Source organism: Pelodiscus sinensis, unplaced genomic scaffold (genome assembly GCF_049634645.1).
Source record: "Pelodiscus sinensis isolate JC-2024 unplaced genomic scaffold, ASM4963464v1 ctg34, whole genome shotgun sequence".
In the NCBI taxonomy this organism is placed as follows: Eukaryota; Metazoa; Chordata; order Testudines; family Trionychidae; genus Pelodiscus; species Pelodiscus sinensis.
In genome coordinates, this window is record NW_027465849.1 from 3,686,470 (window position 1) to 3,714,033 (window position 27,564).

The following is a 27,564-nucleotide window of genomic DNA, read 5'->3' on the forward strand; positions in this document are numbered from 1 at the left end:
GCTCCGTCTCTCTCTCTCCCCTCCTCCTACTGCCTCCCCCCCTCTCTCTCAACTCTCCACCTGGTGCCTCTCTCTCTCTGTCTCTCTTTCTCTCTCCTCCTGCATGGGGAGCGCGGAGCCCAAATGGCTGTTTGCGCCGCTTGCTCCCGTGCGGCGGCCCGGCTGAGCGGTTGCCTATGAACGTCAGCTGCCCCCCTGCACTGAACCTGCAGCCTCCCAGTTATCCTCCACCTCCCTCTCCGCCTCGTTCCCCCACCCACCCCCCCGACTAGGGTCTGTTCACGGCCAGGGGGTAGAGCCTGGAGCCGCAGTCACGGCGCACGTCACCGGCCTTCCCCCCTCCCCCTCCCGCCGTGGCACTCGGCTGACTTCGGCGCCGGGCCGCCGCGGGGGAGCAAGGAGAGCAAGTGGCCGTTTGGGCTCTGCCGCAGCGGCCCGGCTGAACGGCGCAGAAGTCACCTAAGCGCCATGGCGGGAGGGGAAGGGGAGCGGGGTGGGGATGTACACGGCCAGGGGGCAGTTTGGGGGTAGGGTGTCTGGCTAGGAGGGAGGGTGCACCGAGGGGACTTGGCTAGGAGTTGGACTCCTTGGCCTGGCACCCTCTGGACCTCACTGGTCCCAGATGAGGGATTTTGTGGACCAGGGGAGGTCATTTCAGGGCTCCTGGGGCTACCCCCTCCCCACTAGGCTTCTTTGCACCTCCGACCCCTGCAACCTAGTTCATCTGCCCACCCCGGCTGGGTCCCTGCGCCTCCCCCAAACCATCCCCACAATCCAAGGGAGCGCAGCACCAGTTCCCTGCACCCCTCGCAGCCCAGCTGAGCTGCCCGTCTGTTCCCTGTGGCTTCCCCCATCCACCTCAGCCCGGCTGAGCCCCTTTTCCCTGCACCTACCCCAAACCCCGCGGACCTGCTAAGCCCAGCACTGATTTCCTGCACCTCCCTCCCCTTCTCCCTCCACTCGAGTCCAACCCTGGGTTCCTGGCATTTCCCTCCTCCTGCAGCCCAGCTGAGCCCAGCACCCCACATGTTTCCCACCCCTGCAGCGCAGGCCGGCTCCCCCCTTGCGAGGCACCCAGGAGAAACTGTCCCCTCTTACTTCCCCCTTGTTACGCCTCCGCCTGCAGGTCCCGGGCGGCGAGAGCGCAGCCCTCCCGAGACGGCCGCGGGAGTTCTGTGTCCAGTTTTGGGCACCGCTCTGTGGGGGGATGTAGAGAAACCGGAAAAGGAAGTGAGGACGCCCCTGGGTCCGGCCCGCCAGCCGCACTAGCAAAGGCTGAAGAGAGGGTGGGGCAGTCGGGCGAGTTTGGGACAGGGCCCGTCAAGCGAGGCCGTGCGAGTGGTCTGGGAAATGTTGGAAGGCAGGCGTGGGAGAGATGGAGGTGCGGCCCTCTCCCTCGCCACGGCAAGCAGGGTGGGAAGCGACGCTCTCCGACGGCAGGCTGGGGTGAAATCCCCAGAAAGATCCCCTCCCCGTGAGGCACAAGGGACTCTATGGTCCTACAGCAGCCCCATAGCGACAAAAGGAGACACACACCCGGGGAGGGTTAGGGTTGCCAGATGGTTTAAACAAAAATACCGAACAGTCCTCCAAAAAAGAAACCCCACTGAGAAAAAATTATGTTGAAAAAAAGCGGGGGGAGACCAAAGATGCTGAGCAAAAAAAAAGGACCCCGAGAGCTAATAAACCCAAAAAATAAAATAAAAAACCCCAGCGTGGCCCCTTTAAGAAATGTTTTTCAGGCTTTTTGGCACAAACAAGCTGCTGGCAGCTGCCCACCATCTTGCCTCCGTGCGCTGGGCCGGACAGTTCCCCTGCGTAACCTGCTAAGCACCCAGAGCTTTCGCCTCCTGATCGGGAAAAAATCCGTAAGTGCTGAACATTTTCAGTGTCCACTATTTTGTGAATTTTATTACCAGAGAGGAGGTGAAAATACCAGATTGTCTGGGTCAATTCCAGACACCTGGCAACCGTAGGGAGGATGTGAAAACCTGGGAAGGGTGTGAAAACTGGGGGAGGTTGTTTGTGGCCTTATCCCCGGGTTCCCGACCTAAAAAAGGTTCCCCGGCCCCGGGAACTCTGACTGCAAAGGTGCCTCGTTCGGGGCAGCTCTTTGCTCTGGTCTCGGGAGGGAAAACCAACCACCCGGGTCTGCCACCGCCACCGCCGCTTTAGGAGGGGCGAGTCCCATTTGTGATGAAACGGGACCGAAGAGGGACCCTCGTCCGTCTGTCACCGGAAGGGTTGTGGTGACCCAGCCGGGAGCTGCGCAAAGAACAAATTCCTTTGTACTCGCTCTTGTCCTGTGTGGAAGACACTGTGCCAGGAGAAAAGTCCGCCATGTTCTTTGCTAACAGATAAAGTCCATTTGGAGAGGATCCCTTTTGTCTCCGAGTGGCTTGGCTGCTCCTGGGGAAAAGCCGCCAGCTCTAAAGGAGAGGATCCTCGGGGAGTTGGGGTCCTTTACGATGAACATTGAATGAATCGCTCTGGCCCAGTGTTGCTCAGCCAGAAGTAGGAGTACCCTTAGAGACTCAAGAGACTTCGGTGGGGGGGGGGGGGGGAGGTTACGTCACCAGAACCGAAATTTGGAGAAAACGGAATGTTTTTTTAGGGTTTACTGCGCTTTATTGTTTAGGAGTAAGTGGTTTAAACAAATGCATTGTAATGGTAGAAAGAAAAGTTGGGTTTCTGAGAGCTGTAGGTACTTATTTCCCTATTGGTGCAGTGCCCAGGGAAACTGAGGCACACACACAGGGTTTAATATAAGAATGTGAGACTGGCCGGACTGGGTCAGAACAAAGGTCTATCTAGCCCAGTGTCCTGTCTGCCCAGTGGCCAATGCCAGGTGCTCCAGAGGGAGTGAACAGAGCAGGGAATCCTCACCTGATCCCTCTCCTGTTATCCATCTCCAGAGAAACGGAGCTGGAGACACCATCCCTGCCCATCCTGGCTAGGAACCATCAATGGACCTACCTCCATGAATCTATCTAGTTCTTTTTTGAACACTCGTCTTTATAACATCCTTTGGCAAGGAGTTCCACAGGTCAATGGTGCGGCCTGTAGGACAGTAGAGAGCACATGCAACATCCCAAGGAAAATAAAATCCCCACTTTGTTACAGGGACTCAGCCTGACCCTGCCCATCACACACTCCTTTGGGGGTTCCCCACCCTGTCTCCCCCTGTGACAAAGTGACAACACTGGGGATTTTATTGATGGTTTGCAGAAGCGCAGCGTGTCCTTCAGTTTCCCTGTGTGCTGTGTGTGTAGCATGGTGATGGCGGGGGACGGGGAGTGTGTTGGGGCTCGGGGCCAGGAGTGTCTTCGCCTAGCAGCCTGGGTCCCGGACAACAGCCTGGGGACTGGGGAGCTCAGCGACTGAATATAGGAAGAGACACGCCAGCTTGGCAGCCAGCTGGTACTGGCCAGCAATTGCACCCAGGGCAGAAGAGAGAGGACCAGGGTGACCAGACCTGCTACTCCCAGGCAGCGGGAGCAAAGGGCAGAGGAGGGAGGGTGACCGTGATCCCTTTGTCGGGAAACGGGTGGAGAAGGGGCCATGGGGAAGATGCTATTGAAGAGGGATTGGCTGGAGGGGGCGGAGGACAGAGGCCAGGGTCTCTCCCCTCTAGGGGGCACCAGTCTGCATCCGGCCCCAGGGACTGGCTGGCATGGGGGGCAGGGAATGGGTCCCCGTCCTGTCTCCTCTAGGGCTGAGTTCTCTTGGGGTCCTGGGGACATGCAGGGGGCCCGGGACTCAACAGCCCCAGGTGGTACCCAGGACAGTCCCAGGTGGAAGAGAGGGGCCAGGATGCCTGGGTTCTATCCCTGACTAGAAGAGGAGTGAGGCCCAGTGGTTAGAGCTGGGGAGTGGGGGGTGGGAGCTGGGAAGCAGGTCACCTGGGCTCTGTCCTCAGCCCTGGGAGGGGAAGTGGGCTCCACGTGCCCCCTGCCCTGGGATACGGCACCTGACTGCATGGGCAGGCCGTGCCCCCAGGCAATGCGGCGCCGTTAAGCCAGACCCTCTGCCCACCCGCAGGGAGCCGCGGCCGAGATGCTCAGACACAGCTTCTCCTGCAACGGGATCCCCTTCCCTGCAGAGATCTATGACCCCGAGACCATCGACTTCGTAGGGAACCGCTTCCAGGTGCTGGACGACGACATCTTTACTGTTACCTACCCCAAGTCAGGTAGGGACCCTCCCTGCCCCACAGCTCCACCCACTAGGCCCCGCTTCCTTCCCAGAGCTGGGGAGTGAATTCGGGAGCCCTGCTTCCCAGTACTGCCCTGAACTAATCCCCTCAATCCCACAGCCTGGGGGGCATCTTACATGTACAGCAAAAACCCAGGGGTAAAATCATGCTGTTTCTCTGCCTGGCTCTGGGAGGGGAGCAGAGTCTAGTGGTTAGAGCAGGAGGGGCTAGGAGCCAGGACTCCTGGCTTTTTTCCCCAGCTGTGGAAGGGCAGCAGGGTCAAGCGCAGGGGTGGGGAGCATGAGGCCTGGGGGCCAGATGCAGCCGCTGGCTTGCCTGGCTCCATCCCCAGAGGCTCGGGGCTCCTGGTGACAGATGGGTTGGTTGGTTTGTTTTTTGTTTCTCACTTGTTTGCAGCCCCTGACTGATTTTTCTGTGAGCCAGTGGCCTTGACCCAAAAAAGGTTCCCCACCCCTGTTCTAGTGGTTAGACAAGGACGTGGCTGGGTGCCAAGACTCCTGGAGTCTGTCCTTGATTCTGAGAGGAGAGTGGAGTCTAGGGCTTACAGCAGGGTGGGTCTGGGAGCCAGGACTCCTGGGTTCTCTTCCTGGCTCTGGGAGAAGAGTGGGGTCTAGTGGTTAGAGCAGGGTGGGGCTGGGAACCAGGACTCCTGAGTTCTCTCCCTGGCTCTGGGAGGAGAGTGGGGTCTAGTGGTTAGAGCAGGGTGGGGCTGGGTCTCTCCCCGGCTGTGGGAGGGGAGCAGGCTGCACCTGTTTTTTGCTCCCATCCTAGGTTCCAACTGGATGATAGAGATCCTGAGCCTCATCTGGCAGCAGGGGGACCCGTCCTGGTGCCGCAGTGTGCCCATCTGGGAGCGGGGCTCCTGGCTCGAGGCCCCTGGTAGCCTGGAGAAGCTGAAGGCTACAAAGCCCCCCCGCTTCATCAGCTCCCACCTGCCCATCCAGCTCTTTCCCAAATCCTTCTGGGGCTCCAAAGCCAAGGTGAAATGGCCGTGAGGGGCTCCCTGGCCCCCCATTCCGGGATCCCAAGTGGTAGCTCCCTTACCCGGTTGTAGGAGAAGGCTCAGGGGGTCTCACTCCACCCTCCCCATTCTCCACGATCCTAAGGGCAGCGGTTCTGCTTGTGGCAGAATGGCCTAGTAGTTAGCAGAAGGGGTGCTAGGTGTCCTGGGTTCTCTCCCAGCTGAGGGGGAGGAGTGGGGTCTAGTGGTTAGAGCAAGGAACCCTCATATGCAACCTGCTTCCTCACAATTGCGACCATCCCCCACCAGGGACAGGTTGAGGGGTCCTGGCTGCCAGCCCCCCAGGACAAGCATTGCTTATGCGCCTTCTTGCAGGTCATCTACACCATCCGTAACCCCAAGGACGTGCTGGTTTCCCTCCATCATTACTGCAAGCTGATGAGCTTCCTGGAAGAGCCAGAGTCCCTGGAGGAGCTACTGGGTGCCTTCCTGCAAGGGGAGGGTGAGTGGTATGTGGGGTGGCAGGGGGAGCCCTCACCCCCAGTCCTGTCCTCCAGTTGGACTACATCTCCCAGGGTGCACTGCAACCCAGTGGTGCATCATGGGAGCTGTAATCTAGCCAGGCAGCTTGGTAGTGAATCAGGGGAACAACAGTTCATGGTGCACTGTGGTCAGGCACTCCCATGAGGCACTGCAGTCTATCTCGGGTGCCCTACTGCTGCCATGCATCATGGGAGCTGTAGTTTGGGTGCCTTCACCCTGTCCCCAGTCTGCTCTCCAGCCAGGCTACGACCCCAGTACATCTCGCAGCTCCTCTGGGGTCAAGCCTATCTGGAGCGTCCCTTCGTTGCCGTGGGGACAGGGTCTGATTCGGAGCTCGGCTCCCCCAGACTCACACTCCGGGCAGGGCTAGGTTCTCCCTTCAGCTCCACTCCCTGTTCCCGAATCCCGCCTACAGCTACTGGCTGGGGTAGGACCCCCCCACTCCCGATCTGTGGGGCAGTTCCCCGGAGTGACACCCTCCCCCCCTTACATTTCCAGTTCAGTTCGGCTCCTGGTTCGACCACGTCAAGGGCTGGTTGGGGCTGCGGGGCCGCGAGAACTTCTTCTGCATCAGCTACGAGGAGCTGCAGGAGGTGGGGCAGGACGGGGAGGGTCGATCGCAGCGGGGCCAGAGGACCTAGGGATGGGTGGGGGGTATGGTTGAGGATGTTCCAGGATGGGGGGAACCGTGCCTGGGCTGGATGGGGGAGAAAGAGGCCGCAAAGTGAAGGGACAGTAATGAGGGAATCAGGGAGGCAGAAGGCAGGAGTCTGGGGAGGGGAACTGGGGGGGCAGAAGGAAGGGGTCGGAGAGGGAGTCCCAGTAGAGTCGGGAACTTGGGGGGGCAGTAGAGATTGGTCTGGGGAGGGAAATTGGGGGCATAAGGAAGGAGTCTGGGGATGGAGTCCCACCATAGTGGGGAAAGGAGGGGGAGAAGGAAGGGGTCTGGGACGGACAACTGGGGGAGGGGCAGGAGGAATGCGTCAGAGAAGGGGAACTGGGGGGCACAGAAGGAAGAGGTCTGGGGAGGGGAAGTAGGAGGGAGAAGGGAGGTTTGGGGCCGATGGGGAGCAGCGGGAGCAACACAGTGAGGTGCAGGCGGGTGCCCCGCTCACCAGGGCACGTGGCCACCCTGCCCCCTTTCTCCGCCTCGCACAGGACCTGCGGGGCAGCGTGGGGCGGATCTGCCGCTTCCTGGGCAAGGATTTAGCCGACGCCGCCCTGGCCTCCGTGGTGCAGAACGCCTCCTTCCAGGCCATGCGGGACAACCCCATGGCCAACTACAGCCTGGTGCCTGACAACATCCTAGACAAAACCAAGGGCAGCTTCCTCAGGAAAGGTGGGCAGAGGCGGGGTCCCGGTGCCCGTCCTGTGCCTGCTTCCGGCACCCGCTCTCCCCCCCGACGGCCCCTCCCTCGGTTCTAGGTGCACCACCCCAGAGAGGGCCGCGAGGCCTCCCTTGCTATGGGCCCCCCTGCCAACCTCCCCCACCATGTGCCCACTGTAGGGGGGAGGCTGGAGGAACCAAGCCTGGTGGAATCCTTTCTCCCCCTACCCCACGTGCTTCGATTCCAGACTGGGTCCTGTCTACACGACGCTGCCCCCCAGGGTTAGTAGAAGTGGAGCAACCCACCCCTGGCCAGAGTGTCCATGCTGTACTGTGACCCCGAGCTGAACCTAGTGCCCTCCTGCAACCCGAGCCTGCATCAAACTAGGGCTTCGTAGGGGGAGGCGGCTCTACAGCGAGTAGAAATAGGGCGCTGCCCTGTAATGAGGGGGGTGAACAGGTGCCGACGGGGTTCTGGGAGGGGCAGGCAGGGCCCCACGCCAGAGACAGTGGCTGGGTGCTGACAGCCAGGGTGGGCCTACGGGGTGTAGCCAGAGAACGGGGGCTGAAAAAGGGGCAGATGAGGGGGGGCGACCAAACCTGCCTCCCCTTTGTGCCGTAGGGTCAGGGCCAGGTTCTGACCTCAGGAAACTTGGGTCATTCACTCCCTTTGCAAAGCCAGGGAAAGACCCTGGGAGCTGTCTTGGCTCCCCACTCTAACCACTAGCCTGCACTCCCCTCCCCGAGCTGGCGTGGAACCCAGGCGTCCTGCCCCGCCACCCCCGCCAGCACTGTGGACCCCTTATCCCACCTGTAGGCACGTGGCCCAGCTGCTGTGGCAATGCTCCCCCAGTAGGGGGCGCTGTGGGGGAGGGGCTCTGCGCTGTCCCAGCCCCCGGCGCCAGGACCGCTGGCCCACCCGTGTCTCTGCTTCGCAGGGGTGGTTGGCGACTGGAAGAACCATTTCACCGTGGCGCAGAGCGAGCGCTTTGGCCGGGCTTACCGAGAGCAGATGCAGGACCTGGCCGGGACCTTCCCCTGGGACGAGTGACCCCCCCAGCTCAGGCGGGGTGCACGGGGCTCTACAGAGCTGGGGGGGGCATGGAGCCAGAGCTCCCCCTAGTGGTGTCTGCGGTACTTCCCCCTCAGCTACTACTGACCTGTCCCCCCCACATACACTCGGCCCCTCTCTCTGCCCCCGCCTGCTCTTTCCTTCCTGCTTGTCCAGGCCTCCTAAATTAAACCCCGCCCCCTCTGGGGGTCTGTTTTCACCACACCGCGCCTGAACCCCCTAGTCCGGACACCTGGATGCTCTGTCAGCATCTGCCTCCCATAATGTGTCTACGTGGAAGGCGGTGCTAAGACATGGAGGTGGGAGGCTGGGGGAAGGTGGAGGCGCCTTTGGCCAGAGACCTCGCCTGCAGGCAGAGGTGTAGCGAGGGTGTTATGCACCCAGGGGCAAAAGCAAAATTTGCATCCCCCTCCCTCCACCACCACGTGACAGGGCCCTGAACCTGCTACACATCTGAGCTGCCCAACCTGTCAAAGGGGAAAGGAAACAGGGAGGCCAGAAGGAAAGGTTTGGGGAGTGTTTCTCAACCTTCCTTTATAAAATACCCCTTTTAAAAAAAATTAGAAGCACCTCCAGTACCTACAGGTTTCAGACACACACGTTTTTCTACCATTGCAACATATTTGTTTAAACAACTTCATCGTATCCGCATCACTCCTTACAAGGTACACTGCCCATGGAGACCAATGGGACTGGGCTAGTTTATATGGAAAGTACTGAGAACTGTATAGGTCAATACCATGATGGCAATATGTATATTATGTAAATAATACCGACTAATAATTGCCAAAAGAGACCACTTCCCAACCTGCTTACAAAGGGCCTGATACAATTTAAATTATAAGCAAAGATTGAGCCCAAAACAATCTCTTGATATGACCCCAAAAGATCCAGATAACGTTTAGTCCCCTTCAAACATAAGGGACCAGTCAGTAAAAGCCCCATGGCTTGGTAGAGGTGCTTTGGAGAGACGTTGAATTTACTTTTTCTGACAGCAGCGCTTTCTCTCCCTGAATGTGGGGTCTTCAGCCCAGGTTTCACTCTGTGTGTCAGAATAACAGAGAAATGAGTCGTCACGGCTAACTCCATTCAGGTCGAAGCAACGTGCACCCCAAAGACAGAAAAACAAGTCCCTTGAAGCTGGAAGTCAAAACACAAAGGGTCTTGTTCACCCAGAGACACGGGTCATGACAACGCTCTCTGGAGAGAGACGAAACGTCCTGCCTCTCTGTGGACGCACCAAGTGTTTCCACGTGGCATCTCACCGCATGAGGAAGACTCACAAAGAGTCTGTCCGTCATCCGCACTGGAGCAACATGGCGATTTCACCACCGTGGGAACAGACCTGACATTTCTGTGGGCTCTTGTCGAGCAGCAGGGAGCCTGCAGCGGTCTCTTGCGAGGAGAGGCCTCTGTTGCAGTGGTCCTCAAGCTTTTTGGCCCATGGACCACGAGTCTCAATGGAAACCTTACCACAGACGGCCTGTTTCTAGTGGAAACTCACTTTTCATTGCACAATTCTCCCCATGCGGTGGCCCGGCTGAGCGGTTGCCTATGAACACCAGCTGCCCCCCTGCACCGTTTCCCTTCACCCCAGCACTGATCCTGCAGCCTCCCAGTTATCCTCCACCTCCCTCTCCCCCTTGTTCCCCCGCCTTCCCCCCCGACTAGGGTCTGTTCACGGCCAGGGGGCAGAGTCGGGAGCTGCTGTCACGGCGCACGTCACCGGCCTTCCTCCCTTCCTCTCCCGCCGTGGCACTCGGCTGACTTCGGCGCCGCTCCGCCGGGCCGCCGCGCGGGAGCAAGGAGAGCAAGCGGCCGTTTGGGCTCCGCTGCGGCGGCCCGGCTGAATGGCGAGGCCGTGCGAGTGGTCTGGGAAATGTTGGAAGGCGGGCGTGGGAGAGATGGAGGTGCGGCCCTCTCCCTCGCCACGGCAGGCAGGGTGGGAAGAGACGCTCTCCGACGGCAGGCTGGGGTGAAATCCCCGGAAAGACCCCCTCCCCGTGAGGCACAAGGGATTCTATGGTCCTACAGCAGCCCCATAGCGACAAAAGGAGACACACACCCGGGGAGGGTTAGGGTTGCCAGATGGTTTAAACAAAAATACCGAACAGTCCTCCAAAAAAGAAACCCCACTGAGAAAAAATTATGTTGAAAAAAAATGGGGGAGACCAAAGTTGCTGAGCAATAAAAAAAAGGACCCCGAGAGCTGACAAGCCCAAAAAATAAAATAAAAAACCCCAGCGTGGCCCCTTTAAGAAATGCTTTTCAGGCTTTTTGGCACAAACAAGCTGCTGGCAGCTGCCCACCCTCTTGCCTCCGTGCGCTGGGCCGGACAGTTCCCCTGCGTAACCTGCTAAGCACCCAGGGCTTTCGCCTCCTGATCGGGAAAAAATCCGTAAGTGCTGAACATTTTCAGTGTCCACTATTTTGTGAATTTTATTACCACACAGGAGGTGAAAATACCAGATTGTCTGGGTCAATTCCAGACACCTGGCAACTGTAGGGAGGGTGTGAAAACCTGGGAAGGGTGTGAAAACTGGGGGAGGTTGTTTGTGGCCTTATCCCCGGGTTCCCGACCTAAAAAAGGTTCCCCAGCCTCAGCAACTCTGACTGCAAAGGTGCCTCGTTCGGGGCAGCTCTTTGCTCTGGTCTCGGGAGGGGAAACCAACTACCCGGGTCTGCCACCGCCGCTTTAGGAGGGGCGAGTCCCATTTGTGATGAAACGGGACCGAAGAGGGACCCTCGTCCTTCTGTCACCGGAAGGGTTGTGGTGACCCAGCCAGGAGCTGCGCAAAGAACAAATTCCTTTGTGCTCGCTCTTGTCCTGTGTGGAAGACACTGTGCCAGGAGAAAAGTCCGCCATGTTCTTTGCTAACAGATAAAGTCCATTTGGAGAGGATCCGTTTTGTCTCTGATTAGCTTGGCTGCTCCTGGAGAAAAGCCGCCAGCCCTAAAGGAGGGATTCCCTGGGGAGCCGGGTTCCTTTATGATGAGCATTGAGTGAATCTCTCTGGCCCAGTGTTTCTCAAACAGAAGTAGGAGTACCCTTAAAACTCAAGAGACTTCGGGGGGGAGGAAGGGGAAGGTGGGGAGGGTACGTCACCAGAACCGAAATTTGGAGAAAACAGAATGTTTGTTTAAGGTTTACTGCGCTTTATTATTTAGGAGTAAGTGGTTTAAACAAATGCATTGTAATGGTAGAAAGAAAAGTTGGGTGTCTGAGAGCTGTAGGTACTTATTTCCCTATTGGTGCAGTGCCCAGGGAAACTGAGGCACACACACAGGGTTTAATATAAGAATATGAGACTGGCCGGACTGGGTCAGACCAAAGGTCCATCTAGCCCAGTGTCCTGTCTGCCCAGTGGCCAATGCCAGGTGCTCCAGAGGGAGTGAACAGAGCAGGGAATCCTCACCTGATCCCTCTCCTGTTATCCATCTCCAGAGAAACGGAGCTAGAGACACCATCCCTGCCCATCCTGGCTAGGAACCATCAATGGACCTACCTCCATGAATCTATCTAGTTCTTTTTTGAACACTCGTCTTTATAACATCCTTTGGCAAGGAGTTCCACAGGTCAATGGTGCGGCCTGTAGGACAGTAGAGAGCACATGCAACATCCCAAGGAAAATAAAATCCCCACTTTGTTACAGGGACTCAGCCTGACCCTGCCCATCACACACTCCTTTGGGGGTTCCCCACCCTGTCTCCCCCTGTGACAAAGTGACAATAGTGGGGATTTTATTGATGGTTTGCAGAAGCGCAGCGTGTCCTTCAGTTTCCCTGTGTGCTGTGTGTGTAGCAAGGTGATGGCGGAGGGCGGGGAGTGTGTTGGGGCTCGGGGCCAGGAGTGTCTTCGCCTAGCAGCCTGGGTCCCGGACAACAGCCTGGGGACTGGGGAGTTCAGCAATTGAATATAAGGAGAGACACGCCAGCTTGGCAGCCAACTGGTGCTGGCCAGCAATTGCACCCAGGGCAGAAGAGAGAGGACCAGGGTGACCAGACCTTCCGCTCCCAGGCAGCGGGAGCAAAGGGCAGAGGAGGGAGGGTGACCGTGATCCCTTTGTAGGGAAACAGGTGGAGAAGGGGCCATGGGGAAGATGCTATTGAAGGGGGATCGACTGGAGGCGTCAGAAGACTGAGGCCAGGGTCTCTCCCCTCTAGGGGGCACCAGTCTGCATCCGGCCCCAGGGACTGGCTGGCATGGGGGACAGGGAATGGGTCCCCGGCCTGTCTCCTCTAGGGCTAAGTTCTTTTGGGATCCTGGGGACATGCAGGGGGCCCAGGACTCAACAGCCCCAGGTGGTACCCAGGACAGTCCCAGGTGGAAGAGAGGGGCCAGGATGCCTGGGTTCTATCCTTGACTCTAGAAGAGGAGTGAGGCCCAGTGGTTAGAGCTGGGGAGTGGGGGGGCGGGAGCTGGGAAGCAGGTCACCTGGGCTCTGTCCTCAGCCCTGGGATGGGAAGTGGGCTCCATGTGCCCCCTGCCCTGGGATACGGCACCTGACTGCATGGGCAGGCCGTGCCCCCAGGCAATGCGGCGCCGTTAAGCCAGACCCTTTACCCACCCGCAGGGAGCCGCGGCCGAGATGCTCAGACACAGCTTCTCCTGCAAGGGGATCCCCTTCCCTGCAGAGATCTATGACCCTGAGACCATCGACTTCGTAGGGAACCGCTTCCAGGTGCTGGACGACGACATCTTTAGTGTTACCTACCCCAAGTCAGGTAGGGACCCCCCCCGCCCCACGACTCCACCCACTAGGTCCCGCTCCCCTCCCAGAGCTAGGGAGTGAATCCGGGAGCCCTGCTTCCCAGTACTGCCCTGATCTAATCCCCTCAATCCCACAGCCTGGGGGGCATCTTACATGTACAGCAAAAACCCAGGGGTAAAATCATGCTGTTTCTCTGCCTGGCTCTGGGAGGGGAGCAGGGTTTAGTGGTTAGAGCAGGAGGGGCTAGGAGCCAGGACTCCTGGCTTTTTTCCCCAGCTGTGGAAGGGCAGCAGGGTCAAGCGCAGGGGTGGGGAGCATGAGGCCTGGGGGTCAGATGCAGCCCCTGGCGTGCCTGGCTCCATCCCCAGAGGCTCGGGGCTCCTGGTGACAGATGGGTTGGTTGGTTTGTTTTTTGTTTCTCACTTGTTTGCAGCCCCTGACTGATTTTTCTGTGATCCAGTGGCCCTGACCCAAAAAAGGTTCCCCACCCCTGTTCTAGTGGTTAGATAAGGACTTGGCTGGATGCCAAGACTGCTGGACTCTGTCCTTGATTCTGAGAGGAGAGTGGAGTCTAGGGCTTACAGCAGTGTGGGTCTGGGAGCCAGGACTCCTGGGTTCTCTCCCTGGCTCCGGGAGGAGAGTGGGGTCTAGTGGTTAGAGCAGGGTGGGGCTGGGTCTCTCCCCGGCTGTGGGAGGGGAGCAGGCTGCACCTGTTTTTTGCTCCCATCCTAGGTTCCAACTGGATGATGGAGATCCTGAGCCTCATCTGGCAGCAGGGGGACCCGTCCTGGTGCCGCAGTGTGCCCATCTGGGAGCGGGGCTCCTGGCTCGAGGCCCCTGGTAGCCTGGAGAAGCTGAAGGCTGCAAAGCCCCCCCGCTTCATCAGCTCCCACCTGCCCATCCAGCTCTTTCCCAAATCCTTCTGGGGCTCCAAAGCCAAGGTGAAATGGGCGTGGGGGGCTCCCCGGCCCCCCATTCCGGGATCCCAAATGGTAGCTCCCTTACCCGGTTGTAGGAGAAGGCTCAGGGGGTCTCGCTCCACCCTCCCCATTCTCCACGATCCTAAGGGCAGCGGTTCTGCTTGTGGCACAATGGCCTAGTAGTTAGCACAAGGGGTGCTAGATGTCCTGGGTTCTCACCCAGCTGAGGGGGAGGAGTGGGGTCTAGTGGTTAGAGCAAGGAACCCTCATCTACAACCTGCTTCCTCACAATTGCGACCACCCCCCACCAGGGACAGTTGAGGGGTCCTGGCTGCCAGCCGCCCAGGACAAGCATTGCTTATGCACCTTCTTGCAGGTCATCTACACCGTCCGTAACCCCAAGGACCTGCTGGTTTCCCTCCATCATTTCTCCAAGCTGGCAATCTTCCTGGAAGAGCCAGAGACCCTGGAGGAGCTACTGGGTGCCTTCCTGCAAGGGGAGGGTGAGTGGTATGTGGGGTGGCAGGGGGAGCCCTCACCCCCAGTCCTGTCTGTGGGGCAGGGAGCCTCTGCTCCTGCCAGCCTGGGAAGGGAGGAAGGAACCTCCAGAGAGGCAGGAGGACAGGGGGAGGGGCAGAACTGATGTGGAGACTGGCATGGGGCAGAATTAAAGAGGGGTTGGGGGGTTAAACACTTTCTGAGCCTACCCCCCGTCCCTGCCCAGCTGCCCAGTGTGAGCCCACCCCCCGGGCTCCTGTGTTGGGTCTCTGTGTAAAAAGATATTCTGTGGGGGGGGGGAGGGGAAGCACATTTTTATGCAGAAAATTTCTGCTTCTGATGGAGAAATTAGATTTTTTTTTTCCGTCAAAACCAACCCTCAAGAAAAATCTCTTTTTGGAAACACAATGCCACACCCTGTCCCTTGTCCCTTCTCTGACCGGACTACATTTCCCATGCTGCATCATGGACAAGTGCTCCCATGATGCACTGCATTACAGCCTCTCCCACCCACCCAGTCCAGTGCATTTTGGGAAAAGCAACCTCACCTTCCTTGTCTCCTCAATGGGCTGAAACTCTCCAGTTGGACTACATCTCCCAGGGTGCACTGCAACCCAGTGGTGCATCATGGGAGCTGTAATCTAGCCATGCAGCTTGGTAGAGAGTGAGTCAGGGGAACAATAGTTGATGGTGCACTGTGGTCAGGCACTCCCATGAGGCACTGCAGTCTATCTCAAGTGCCCTACTGCTGCCATGCATCATGGGAGCTGTAGTTTGGGTGCCTTCACCCTGTCCCCAGTCTGCTCTCCAGCCAGGCTACGACCCCAGTACATCTCTCAGCTCCTCTGGGGTCGAGCCGATCTGGAGCGTCCTTTCGTTGCCGTGGGGACAGGGTCTGATTCGGAGCTCGGCTCCCCCAGACTCACACTCCGGGCAGGGCTAGGTTCTCCCTTCAGCTCCACTCCCTGCTCCCGAATCCCACTTACAGCTACTGGCTGGGGTAGGACCCCCCCACTCCCGATCTGTGGGGCAGTTCCCCGGAGTGACACCCTCCCCCCCTTACATTTCCAGTTCAGTTCGGCTCCTGGTTCGACCACGTCAAGGGCTGGCTGGGGCTGCGGGGCCGCGAGAACTTCTTCTGCATCAGCTACGAGGAGCTGCAGGAGGTGGGGCAGGACGGGGAGGGTCGATCGCAGCGGGGCCAGAGGACCTAGGGATGGGTGGGGGGATTGGTTGAGGATGTTCCATGATGGCGGGGACCGTGCCTGGGCTGGATGGGGGAGAAAGAGGCCGCAAAGTGAAGGGACAATAGTGAGGGAATCAGGGAGGCAGAAGGCAAGAGTCTGGGGAGGGGAACTGGGGGGGCAGAAGGAAGGGGTGGGAGAGGGAGTCCCAGTAGAGTGGGGAACTTGGGGGGGGAGTAGAGATTGGTCTGGGGAGGGAAATTGGGGGCATAAGGAAGGAGTCTGGGGATGGAGTCCCACCATAGTGGGGAAATGGGGGGCAGAAGGAAGGAGTCTGGGGAGGGGAAGTAGGGGGGAGAATGGAGGTGTTGGGCTGGTGGGGAGCAGCGGGGGCTGGCACAACGCAGTGAGGTGCAGGCAGGTGCCCCCCTCACCAGGGTACGTGGCCGCCCCCCCCCATCTCCGCTTCGCACAGGACCTGCGGGGCAGCGTGGGGCGGATCTGCCGCTTCCTGGGCAAGGATTTAGCCGACACCGCCCTGGCCTCCGTGGTGCAGAACGCCTCCTTCCAGGCCATGCGGGACAACCCCATGGCCAACTACAGCCTGGTGCCTGATAACATCATGGACAAAAGCAAGGGCAGCTTCCTCAGGAAAGGTGGGCAGAGGCGGGGTCCCGGTGCCCGTCCTGTGCCCGCTCCCTGCACCCCTCTCAGATGGCCCCCCCCAAGCCCGGGGGTCTGGCTCTAGCCATGCTGCACTACCCCAGACAGGGCTGCGAGGCATCCCTGGCAACGTGACCCCCCTGCCAGCCCCTCCCACCAACCTGTGCCCACTGTAGGGGGCAGACAGGAGGAACCAAGCCCAATGGAATCCTTCCCCCCCCCCCCCCCCGACGTGCTTCGTAGCGGAAGGCGGCTCTACAGCGAGTAGAAATAGGGCGCTGCCCCTTAATGAGGGGGGTGAACAGGTGCCGACTGGGTTCTGGGGAGGGGCAGGCGGGTCCCACGCCAGAGACAGTGGCTGGGTGCTGGCAGCCAGGGTGGGCCTGCGGGGTGTAGCCGGAGAACGGGGATAGATGGTGCCCGTCGGAGAGGTGGGGGGGCTGCGGAAGGGGCAGATGAGTGGGGTGACCAGACCTGCCTCCCCTGAGTGCCGTGCGGTCAGGGCCAGATTCTGACCCCAGCATCCCAGAGGGCAACCTGGGGTCATTCACTCCCTTTGCAGAGCCAGGGAAAGACCCCGGGAGTCGTCCTGGCTCCCAGCTCCTCCTCCCCACTCTAACCACTAGCCTGCACTCCCCTCCCCGAGCTGGCGCAGAACCCAGGCGTCCTGCCCCGCCACCCCCGCCAGCACTGTGGACCCTCATCCCCCCTGTAGGCATGTGGCCCGGCTGCTTTGGGAGCGCTGTGGGGGAGGGGCTCTGCGCTGTCCCAGCCCCTGGCGCCAGGACCGCTGGTCCACCCGTCTCTCTGCTTCGCAGGGGTGGTTGGTGACTGGAAGAACCATTTCACCGTGGCGCAGAGCGAGCGCTTTGGCCGGGCTTACCGAGAGCGGATGCAGGACCTGGCCAGGACCTTCCCCTGGGACGAGTGACCCCCCCAGCTCAGGCGGGGTGCACGGGGCTGTACATAGATGGGGGGGGGGGGCATGGAACCAGTGCTCCCCCTAGTGGTGTCCTGCGGTACTTCCCCCTCAGCTGCTACTGACCTGTACCCCCCGACTCGGCCCCTCTCCCTGCCCCCGCCTTCCTTTTCCTTCCTGCTTTTCTGGGCCTCCCAAATTAAAACGCGTCCCCTCTGGGGGTCTGTTTACACCACTCCGCGCCTAAACCCCCTAGTCTGGAAGCCTGGAAGCTCTGTCAGCATCTGCCTCCCCCAATGAGTCTACCTGGGAGGTGGTGCTGAGATAAGGGGGTGTGTGGAGGCGCCTTCAGCCAGAGACCTTGCCTGCAGGCAGGGGTGTAGTGAGGGTGTTATGCACCCAGGGGCAAAAGCAAAATTTGCATCCCCTTCCCTCCACCACCACGTGGCAGGGCCCTGAACCTGCCACGCAGCTGAGCCCACCCCGGGTGGAGAGGGGGGGGATTGTACCGTGTCTTCCCCCACTCCCTCCAGTTTGGCGCGGGCACCATCCCCCTGTTGAAGAGCAAAAAGGGTGGGGCTGGGGGTGGAGAGACAGGGGGGAGGCTTCAGCTGGCAGTGGTGAGCGGAGGAGGAGCAGGCGAGCCGAGGTCTGATGGGGGGAGCAGAGGAGCAATTTCCCCTCCCCCCACCTCCTTTGCTATGTCAGAGCACGTAAGAGATTAACTTACCTGTTAACATAACACTCAGAAAAATCTTTCAACTAAAACTAACACACAGCACGAGAATCACCTTCACCTCCTTGAAGGCACGTGAAACGCTAAGTAGCCAATGGCTGAGGGTACCCTGCAAGCGCGGCTTTCTGGCTGCCAGGAGGCCTTTTTCCTTCAGGCTGCTGTGAGATTCTGTCCCTAAGCAAAGGAGAGAGGTTTGGCTGAGCTGCTCTTCCAAATTTGACACAAGCCACTCAACGGAAGCCATCGATATCCAGAGTCAAGGCCAGCCTTGCTCTTGGCAGACGCCCTCGCCAGATATTCACAATCACAGCGTCCAAACAGGTATAAGACTTTTAGTTGGGAAAGCCACGTTAATGCCAAGTCTCTGGTAGGACCGGGAGAGGTGGCTGACCTATAGAAAACACCAGCATTTTCTTTGGAAAATCCACAACAAAACGTGGGGTGATCGATCCCTCAGTAATGCCAACTCCTTTCAACTGAGGTGCTGATCGTCCAGCCGCAGCTGAGGAAGAGCGGGCACTGTGTGCACACGTCTGATCTATTTTTACCAAAACTGCTAGCTGCCCAGCTTGCAGCTAGCAAAAGGGGGGGAGACCAAAGTTGATGAGGAAAAAAAATTGACCCTGAGAGTCATTAAAGCCAAAATAAATAAATAAATAAATAAAAACCCAGCGTGGCCCCTTTAAGAAATGCTTTTCACGCTTTTTGGTCCAAACAAGCTGCTGGCAGCTGCTCACAATCCTGCCTCCGTGCGCTGGGCTGGACAGTTCCCCTGCGTAACCTGCTAAGCACCCAGGGTTTTCGCCTCCAGACCGGGAAAAAAATCCGTAAGTGCTGAACATTTTAGGTGTCTACTATTTTGTGAATTTTTTTACCAGACAGGAGGTGAAAATACCGGATTGTCTGGGGCAATTCTAGATACCTGGCAACTCTAGGGAGGGTGTGAAAACCGGGGGAGGGTGTGAAATTGCCCCCCCCCCCCACTGGTGGCTGATTATGATGTTGTCAGCTTGACATTTTAGTCAGTGGATTAAAAGGGAGCACGCGGCTGGAAGGGAGTGACCACTCGCAGGCCGACTAACCGAGGGTCGACCCCTCAGTAAAGGAGAAGTGCTACATGAGCTTAGAGCAAGGATGGAAAATCTCGGGATCCGGCCCGGGGCTTGCCTGGATCTGGCACCTGAGGCTTAGGGGCCCCCCCTTATCCTTGGGGAGCCAGCACTAGCCCTCCAGCGCCCCTCCTCTCTGCACATCACCATAAGGCTGGAGCACACACAGTCGACTAGGCTGGGCTCTCCTAGACTCTGGGGTGTGTGGGGAGGGACTGTGGGGAGAGTCCTTCTCAATGGTGGCCTGGGTCAGCGTGGGGTTTGTTTGGGTGTTTTGGTCGGTTTGTTTTTTTGGCTTCTCACTTGTGTGCGGCCCCCGACTCATTCCTGCCTGGGTCCTGGGCCCCCGACCCAAAAAAGGTTCCCCGGCCCCGGCAACTCTGGCTGCAAAGGTGCCTCGTTCGGAGCAGCCGTTTGCTCTGGTCTCGGGAGGGGGAACCAACCACCCGCATCTACCGCCCCCACCGCCGCTTTAGGAGGGGCTAGTCCCATTTGTGATGAAACGGGACCGAAGAGAGACCCTCGTCCGTCTGTCTCCGGGAAAATTGCAGTCGGGTGCTGCGCAAAGAACAAATTACTTTGCGCTCGCTCTCGTCCTGTGTGGAAGACACTGTGCCGGGAGAAAAGTCCGCCATGTTCTTTGCTAAGGGATAAAGTCCATTTGGAGAGGATCCCTTTTGTCTCCGAGTGGCTTGGCTGCTCCTGGGGAAAAGCCGACAGCCGTAAAGGAGGGATTCCCTGAGAAGCCGGGGTACTCTAGAGACGTCTGGGGGGGAGGAAGGGGATGGTGCATCGCCACAACTGAAAATTGAAGAAAATGGAAGGTTTGCTTAAGGCTGACAGTTCTTTATTGTTTTTGTGCTTTTTCCATCCAAAAATGTCATCGCCCACCCGGCTAGGAGAACGTTTACACAAATGTGTTGCAATGGTAGAATAAAAAGTTGGGTGTGTGAGAACTGTAGGTACTGGGGGTACTTTCTAAAAAAGAAAGGTTGAGAAACACTGCTCCGGACGACTCTGCCTGGGCCCGGTCACTGCAAAATCCCCTTGGGCCACACACTTGCAAGTTGCCCTGCTCACCCAGAAAAGCTTCCAAACCAAACCGCAGAGAGAAACCGCAGAGCTGGACGGCAGAGGCCAATTTGAGCCCCAGAACAGGTGTCAACCAACATCCAGAATGGTTCTGCCAAGGAAAGTGTCTGCTCTGCCGAATATTTTTTCGGCAGAGCAGATACGTTTTTTGGGGACCTGTCTCCTCTAGGGCTGAGTTCCCTTGGGGTCCTGGGGACGTGCAGGGGGCCTAGGACTCAACAGCCCCAGGTGGTTCCCAGGACAGTCCCAGGTGGAAGAGAGGGGCCAGGATGCCTGGGTTCTATCCCTGACTCTAGAAGAGGAGTGAGGCCCAGCGGTTAGAGCTGGGGAGTGGGGGGCGGGAGCTGGGAAGCAGGTCACCTGGGCTCTGTCTTCAGCCCTAGGACGGGAAGTGGGCTCCACGTGCCCCCTGCCCCGGGATACGGCACCTGACTGCATGGGCAGGCCGTGCCCCCAGGCAATGCGGCGCCGTTAAGCCAGATCCTCTGCCCGCCCACAGGGAGCTGCCACCGTGATGCTCAGACACAGCTTCTCCTACAAGGGGATCCCCTTGCCCGCAGAGATCTATGACCCCGAGACCATCGACTTCGTAGGGAACCGCTTCCAGGTGCTGGATGACGACGCCTTTACTGTTACCTACCCCAAGTCAGGTAGGGACCCTCCCTGCCCCACAGCTCCACCCACTAGGCCCCGCTCCACTCCCAAAGCTGGGGAGTAAATCCAGGAACCCTACTTCCCAGTCCTGCCCTGTTCTAATCTCCTCAACTCCACCCCATGCTACAGCCTGGGGGCCGTCTTACATGTACAGCAAAAACCCAGGGGTAAAATTTTGCTGTTTCTCTGCCTAGCTCTGGGAGGGGAGCAGGGTCTAGTGGTTAGAGCAGGAGGAGCTCAGAGCCAGGACTCCTGGGTTCTCTCCCCAGTTGGGGAGGGTTGGGGAGCATGAGGCCTGGGGGCCAGATGCAGCCCCTGGCTTGCCTGGCTCCATCCCCAGAGGCTCGGGGTTCCTGGTGATGGATGGATGGGTTGGTTGGTTGGTTTGTTTTTTGTTTCTCACTTGTTTGCAGTCCCTGACTGATTTTTCTGTGAGCCAGTGGCCCTGACCCAAAAAAGGTTCCCCAGCCCTGTTCTAGTGGTTCTAGTGTCCCTGGTTCTGAGAGGGGAGTGGCGTCTAGTGGTTAGAGCAGGGTGGGGCTGGGTCTCTCCCCGGTTGTGGGAATGGAGCAGGCTGCACCTGTGTTTTGCTCCCATCCTAGGTACCAACTGGATGATAGAGATCCTGAGCCTCATCTGGCAGCAGGGGGACCCGTCCTGGTGCCGCAGTGTGCCCATCTGGGATCGGTCTCCCTGGCTCGAGTCCCCTAATGCTCTGGAGAAGCTGAAGTCTGCAAAGCCTCCCCGCCTCATCAGCTCCCACCTGCCCATCCAGCTCTTTCCCAAATCCTTCTGGGGCTCCAAAGCCAAGGTGAAATGGGCATGAGGGGCTCCCCGGCCCCCCATTCCAGGATCCCAAATGGTAGCTCCCTTACCTGGTTGTGGGAGAAGGCTCAGGGGTCTCGCTCCACCCTCCCCATTCTCCAGGATCCTAAGGGCAGCGGTTCTGCTTATGGCACGGTGGCCTAGTAGTTACCCCAGAGGGCTCTAGATGTCCTGGGTTCTCGCCCAGCTGAGGGGCAGGAGTGGGGTCTAGTGGTTAGAGCAAGGAACCCTCATCTATAACCTGCTTCCTCACAATTGCGACCACCCCCCACCAGGGACAGGTTATGGGGTACTGACTGCCAGCCCCCTAGGACTGGGGTTACTATAAGCACCTTCTTGCAGGTCATCTACACCTTCCGTAACCCCAAGGACCTGCTGGTTTCCCTCTATCATTTCTCCAAGCTGGCAAACTTCCTGGAAGAGCCAGAGTCCCTGGAGGAGCTACTGGGTGCCTTCCTGCAAGGGGAGGGTGAGTGGTATGTAGGGTGGCAGGGGGAGCCCTCACCCCCAGTCCTGTCTGTGGGGCAAGGAGCCTCTGCTCCTGCCAGCCTGGAAAGGGGGGAAGGAACCTCTGGAGAGGCAGGAGGATGGGGGAGGGGCAGAACTGATGTGGAGACTGGCATGGGGCAGAATTTATTGCTGGACGGGGGATGGGCCTCCCCCATCTTCTTCAGACCAACTTTAAACACTTTGTGAGCCTACTCCCTATCCCCGCCCACATGCCCAGTGTACCCCCCCCCCCCGGGTCCTGTGTTGGGCCCCATGTAAAAAGATTTTTCCATAGCGGGGGGAGGAGGGGAGCACATTTTCATGCAGAAAGTTTCTGATTCTCGCTGACTCCCAAATGTGGATTAACCCAGACACCCAGGCTCAGCCTCCCAGGGAGAGACAAAGTGGGCTGGGGGGCAGGGCTGGAAGAGTTTTAGTTTCTGTCTGGAATCGTGGAAGAGGCAGCCTAAGCAAGGGGGCTGGGATTTAGGGGCACAGTCTCCCCCCATCTCAAGGGGGGCTGAGGCATACTAGGCCTGGCCTTGTAACTAGATTACATCTGTGCTGTGCTGCATCCTTGGAGAAGCAATAAACTTCCTCAATCCCAGAGTCTGTTTGTGCCACTACGGGGGTGCAGGAGTCGGGAGAACCCCAAAGCATCATCACACTCACATTCCTAGTCTCCTCAATGGGCTGAAACTCTCCCGCTGGACTACATCTCCCAGGGTGCACTGCAACCCAGTGGTGCATCATGGGAGCGGTAATCTGGCCAGGCAGCTTGGGTGAGAGAGGTAAGTGAGTCAGGGGAACAATAGTTCATGGTGCACTGTGGTCAGGCACTCCCATGAGGCACTGCAGTCTATCTCGGGCGCCATGTTGCTGCGGTGCATCATGGGAGCTGTAGTTTGGGTGCCTTCACCCTGTCTTCAGTCTGCTCTCCAGCCAGGCTACGACCCCAGTACATCTCTCAGCTCCTCTGGGGTCGAGCCGATCTGGAGCGTCCCTTCGTTGCAGTGGGGTCAGGTCAGATTCGGACCTCGGCTCCCCCAGGCTCAATCCAGAGTCACATCCGGGCCAGGGCCAGGTTCTGCCTGCAGCTCTCTTCCCTGCTCTGGAATCCTCCCTACAGCTACTAGCTGGGGAAGGAAGCCCCCTCCCCCGATGTATGGGGCAGTTCCCCGGGGTGACATCCCCCCCCCCCTTTGCATTTCCAGTTCTGTACGGCTCCTGGTTCGACCACGTGAAGGGCTGGCTGGGGCTGCGGGGCCGCGAGAACTTCTTCTGCATCAGCTACGAGGAGCTGCAGGAGGTGGGGCAGGAGGGGGAGGGGGCGAGCGCAGTGGGGAAGGGACCAAGGGGTGGCGTGGGGAGTATGGTCGAGGATGTTCCAGGATTGGAGGGACCCCGCCTAGGCTGGATGGGAGAGAAAGGGGCTGCAAAGTGAAGGGACGGCAGTGAGGGCACCTGGAAGACAGAAGGAAGGGGTCTGGGGTGGGAATCCCACCAGAGTGGGAAAAGGGGGGCAGAAGAAGGTGTCTGTGTAAGGCAACTGCGGGAGTGAAAAAGAGAGGTCTGGGGAGGGGAACTCGGGGGGGCAGACCAGCGGAGTCTGGGGAGGGAGTCCGAGCACAGTGGGAAACTGGGGGGCAAAAGGCAGGTGTCTGGGGAGGAGAACGGGGGGTGGGGGCAAAAGGAAAGGCTCTGGGGAGAGCAATTGGGGGGCAGAAGAAAGTGGTCTGGGGAGGGGAACGCTCTTGGGAGGGAAAGTGGGGGGCAGAAGGAAGGGGTCTGGGGAGAGATTCCCAGCAGAGTGGGGAACGGTGCGGGAGGCACAGAAGGAAGGGGTCTGGGGAGGGGAAGTAGGGGGGAGAAGGGAGGTTTTGGGCCGGTGGGGAGCAGCGGGGGCTGGGACAAGGCAGTGAGGTGCAGGCGGGTGCCCCCCTCACCAGGGCACGCGGCCGCCCCCCCTTTCTCCACCTTGCACAGGACCTGCGGGGCAGCGTGGGGCGGATCTGCCGCTTCCTGGGCAAGGATTTATCCGACGCCGCCCTGGCCTCCGTGGTGCAGAACGCCTCCTTCCAGGCCATGCGGGACAACCCCATGGCCAACTACAGCCTGCTGCCTGGTAACATCCTGGACAAAACCAAGGGCAGCTTCCTCAGGAAAGGTGGGCAGAGGCGGGGTCCCGGTGCCCGTCCTGTGCCCGCTCCCTGCACTCGCCCCTGCCCCTCCAGCCAGGCTGCACTACCCCAGACAGGGCCGTGAGACCTCCCTGGCAATGTGACCCCCTGCCAGCCCCTCCCCCAACATGTGCCCACTGTAGGGGGGAGGCTGGAGGACCCAAGCTCGGTGGAATCCTTTCTCCCCCCCCGACATGCTTCGATTCCAGACTGGGTCCTGTCTACACGGTGCTGCCCCCCAGGGTTATTAGAAGTGGAGCCACCCACCCCTGGCCGGAGCGTCCACACTCCAGAGTGACCCTGGGGCTGAACCCAGGCGTCCTAGTGCCCTCCGGCAACCTGAGCCTGCATCAAACCAGGGCCCGGGGTTCGCACCCGATGGCACTGCCATGTAGACGCGAGCCCTCCGGCCTGGAGGATCAGGGGCTGGACTTCCGGAGACTGAAGCCGGCAGGGCTGCGTCTACATGGCAGCGCCCGGGGTGGGGGCCTGACTCAAGCTGAGCCCTAGTACCCCCCGTGGGGAGCTGGGGTGTGGGACCCGGGGGGAGCACTAGGAGGGACTAGCAGGAAGTGGATTCGAATCTCCTGTTGCCATGGAGATTCCACCGCTGAGTTTGCCGGCACTTCCTGCCGTGGCGCGTCAATTGTTCAGGGTCGGGGTTTCCGGTGCCTCCCTTGGGACAGTTCCTCAATGCACCGTCCAGTCTAGTCCCCGCTCCACCCCACCCGGAGCAAAGGAGAGAGGGAAACTGAGGCATCATGAAAATGTTACCCGTGCGGATGACCTCCCTGCCCCATAGTGGGAGGTGGCTCTACAGCGAGTAGAAATAGGGCGGTGCCCTTTCATGAGGGGGGTGAACAGGTACTGACCGGGTTCTGGGGAGGGGAAGGGGGGGCCCCACACCAGAGACAGTGGCTGGGTGCTGGCAGCCAGGGTGGGCCTGCGGGGTGTAGCCGGAGAACGGGGATAGATGGTGCCCGTCGGAGGGGCGGGGGGGCTGCAGAAGGGGCAGATGAGGGGGACGACCAGACCTGCCTCCCCTGAGTGCCGTGGGGTCAGGGCCAGATTCTGACCCCAGCATCCTAGTGGGCAAACTGGGATCATTCGCTCCCTTTTGCAGAGCCAAGGAAAGACCCCGGGAGTCATCCTGGCTCACTGTCCCCCTTCCCCACCCTAACCACTAGCCTGCACTCCCCTCCCCAAGCTGGCACAGAACCCAGGCATCCTGCCCTGCCACCCCCACCAGCACTGTGGACCCCTTATCCCACCTTTAGGGACATGGCCCGGCTGCTTTGGAAATGCTCCCCCAGTAGGGGGCGCTGTGGGGGAGGGGCTCTGCGCTGTCCCAGCCCCTGGCGCCAGGACTGCTGGCCCACCCGTGTCTCTGCTTCGCAGGGGTGGTTGGCGACTGGAAGAACCATTTCACCGTGGCGCAGAGCGAGCGCTTTGGCCGGGCTTACCAAGAGCGGATGCAGGACCTGGCCGGGACCTTCCCCTGGGACGAGTGACCCCCCCAGCTCAGGCGGGGTGCACGGGGCTGTACAGAGCTGGGGGGGGGGCATGGAGCCAGAGCTCCCCCTAGTGGTGTCTGCGGTACTTCCCCCTCAGCTGCTACTGACCTGTCCGTCCCCCCCACACACACTCGGCCCCTCTCTCTGCCCCCGCCTGCTCTTTCCTTCCTGCTTTTCTGTGCCTCCCAAATTAAAACCCGCCCCCTCTGGGGGTCTGTTTACACCACACCGCACCTGAACCCCCTAGTCCGGACACCTGGATGCTCTGTCAGCATCTGCCTCCCATAATGTGTCTACGTGGAAGGCGGTGCTGAGACATGGAGGTGGGGGGCTGGGGGAAGGTGGAGGCGCCTTTGGCCAGAGACCTCGCCTGCAGGCAGAGGTGTAGCGAGGGTGTTATGCACCCAGGGGCAAAAGCAAAATTTGCATCCCCCTCCCTCCACCACCATGTGACTGGGCCCTGAACCTGCTACACAGCTGAGCTGCCCAACCTGTCAAAGGGGAAAGGAAACAGGGAGGCCAGAAGGAAAGGTTTGGGGAGTGTTTCTCAACCTTCCTTTATAAAGTACCTCTTTTAAAAAAAATTAGAAGCACCTCCAGTACCACCTTCAGGTTTCAGACACACACGTTTTTCTACCATTGCAACATATTTGTTTAAACAACTTCATCGTATCCGCATCACTCCTTACAAGGTACACTGCCCATGGAGACCAATGGGACTGGGCTAGTTTATATGGAAAGTACTGAGAAATGTACCTGCAGGTAGCTAAGTAGAGGTAACTATCATGACATGCCTCCCATAATAGCCAAATTGCTGCTGCATCTCCTTTGGCAGCATTAGAAGGTTTGTACATGAGGATATAATGTGCCAATCTATCCTCTAGGTCAGAAATATTACAAATATCTTCAAGGGCATGTTCAATCCAAGGACTGTGCCCATATCTCTGAAGGATTTGTATAAAGGGTGTTATTTATTTTATAAAAGGCGAGGTTAGAGCTCCTTCAAACTCCGTGCCTCCCTCTGAGACTGCTTTCCCTGGACTCTTCTTAAACATCTTTAACAGGTGTGTAGTTTCCTTTATTACCCCTGAACTTTTGCAGCCTAGACTATCAATGAATAACCGTAGCTTCTATTTACAGCCTAAATTATTGCAATAATTGTAGCTTCTAGTTACACAGCCTAGATTATTTCAATGAATAACCGTAGCTTCTATTTACAGCCTAAATGATTTCAATAATTGTAGCTTCTAATTACACAGCCTAGATTATTTCAATAAATAACCGTAGCTTCTATTTACTATGAGCTCTTTTGTGAAGCCTCTATTCTCTGGAAGTCAGCAGGCTTTGGTTAACCAAAAAAATAAAAAAAAAAGAAGAAAAAGAAAAAAAACCAACAAAAAATAGAACCGCTCTCTGTAGAGTCAGCTGTGTGCACACCAATGTCCACAATACCTGAGGCTCTTTACCAATATTCCCCCTTTTGCATTCTCCACCAAAATGTTGTACCAATAAAAGCAAGCAGGCTCTTATGAGGGGGATAAGGCAAAAAGCCACATTTTGTAAAGATAATAATAATGAATAAAGAAAAGATAGAAGCAAACAACGTTGTTTAGCTACTTATTCCTATCACTACTTAACCCTTATACACTTTTATATAGATAGATAAACATTCATTCAATCATTCATCTATTCATCCAGGTTCTGCGTATTTGTTATAGTTACCAGCCTGGATGTTGCTTGTGACAGAATACTGGCCGGGTACTCTGTACACAAGTGATGGGAGTGGGGAGCGAAGTCCTGATCAGATGCGCATCTGAAGCTCCTGGTGGGCTGGCAGCAGAACCTTGGACTCTGACTCCATAGCCTTTTAGTCCAGTTCTTCTAGGAATTTCTTCCTATGCCAGTCTATGGGAATTGCTGCATCATGCTGATGTCCAGGATGGCTGTCAG

General features: G+C 58.4%; 3 protein-coding genes across 5 annotated transcripts; all 3 read left to right on the forward strand.

Moving 5' to 3' along the window:
* The first annotated feature begins 474 nt into the window (after window positions 1-474).
* LOC142823839 (sulfotransferase 2B1-like) lies at window positions 475-8,321 on the forward strand. Of its 2 annotated transcripts, none has more exons than XM_075915444.1 (7): window positions 475-1,868; window positions 4,042-4,192; window positions 4,988-5,196; window positions 5,553-5,679; window positions 6,219-6,313; window positions 6,879-7,059; window positions 7,986-8,321. In XM_075915444.1, exons 1-7 carry the CDS (start codon window positions 1,620-1,622, stop codon window positions 8,096-8,098), a joined length of 1,125 nt encoding a protein of 374 aa, XP_075771559.1. In that variant the 5' UTR covers window positions 475-1,619; the 3' UTR covers window positions 8,099-8,321. The 2 variants fall into 2 exon arrangements, with proteins under 2 accessions (XP_075771559.1, XP_075771560.1); XM_075915445.1 differs by lacking the exon at window positions 475-1,868 and adding an exon at window positions 3,316-3,465.
* A 2,051-nt stretch (window positions 8,322-10,372) lies between these two features.
* LOC142823841 (sulfotransferase 2B1-like) lies at window positions 10,373-18,441 on the forward strand. Of its 2 annotated transcripts, XM_075915458.1 has the most exons (7): window positions 10,373-10,517; window positions 12,694-12,844; window positions 13,564-13,772; window positions 14,128-14,254; window positions 15,321-15,415; window positions 15,909-16,089; window positions 16,915-18,441. In XM_075915458.1, exons 2-7 carry the CDS (start codon window positions 12,709-12,711, stop codon window positions 17,025-17,027), a joined length of 861 nt encoding a protein of 286 aa, XP_075771573.1. In that variant the 5' UTR covers window positions 10,373-10,517; window positions 12,694-12,708; the 3' UTR covers window positions 17,028-18,441. The 2 variants fall into 2 exon arrangements, with proteins under 2 accessions (XP_075771573.1, XP_075771572.1); XM_075915457.1 differs by lacking the exon at window positions 12,694-12,844 and having other exon boundaries at window positions 10,397-10,517.
* On the forward strand, window positions 18,440-27,004 carry LOC102445634 (sulfotransferase 2B1-like). The gene is made up of 7 exons (XM_075915456.1): window positions 18,440-18,578; window positions 20,452-20,602; window positions 21,209-21,417; window positions 21,774-21,900; window positions 23,135-23,229; window positions 23,907-24,087; window positions 25,499-27,004. Exons 2-7 carry the CDS (start codon window positions 20,467-20,469, stop codon window positions 25,609-25,611), a joined length of 861 nt encoding a protein of 286 aa, XP_075771571.1. The 5' UTR covers window positions 18,440-18,578; window positions 20,452-20,466; the 3' UTR covers window positions 25,612-27,004.
* The last annotated feature ends 560 nt before the right edge of the window (window positions 27,005-27,564 follow it).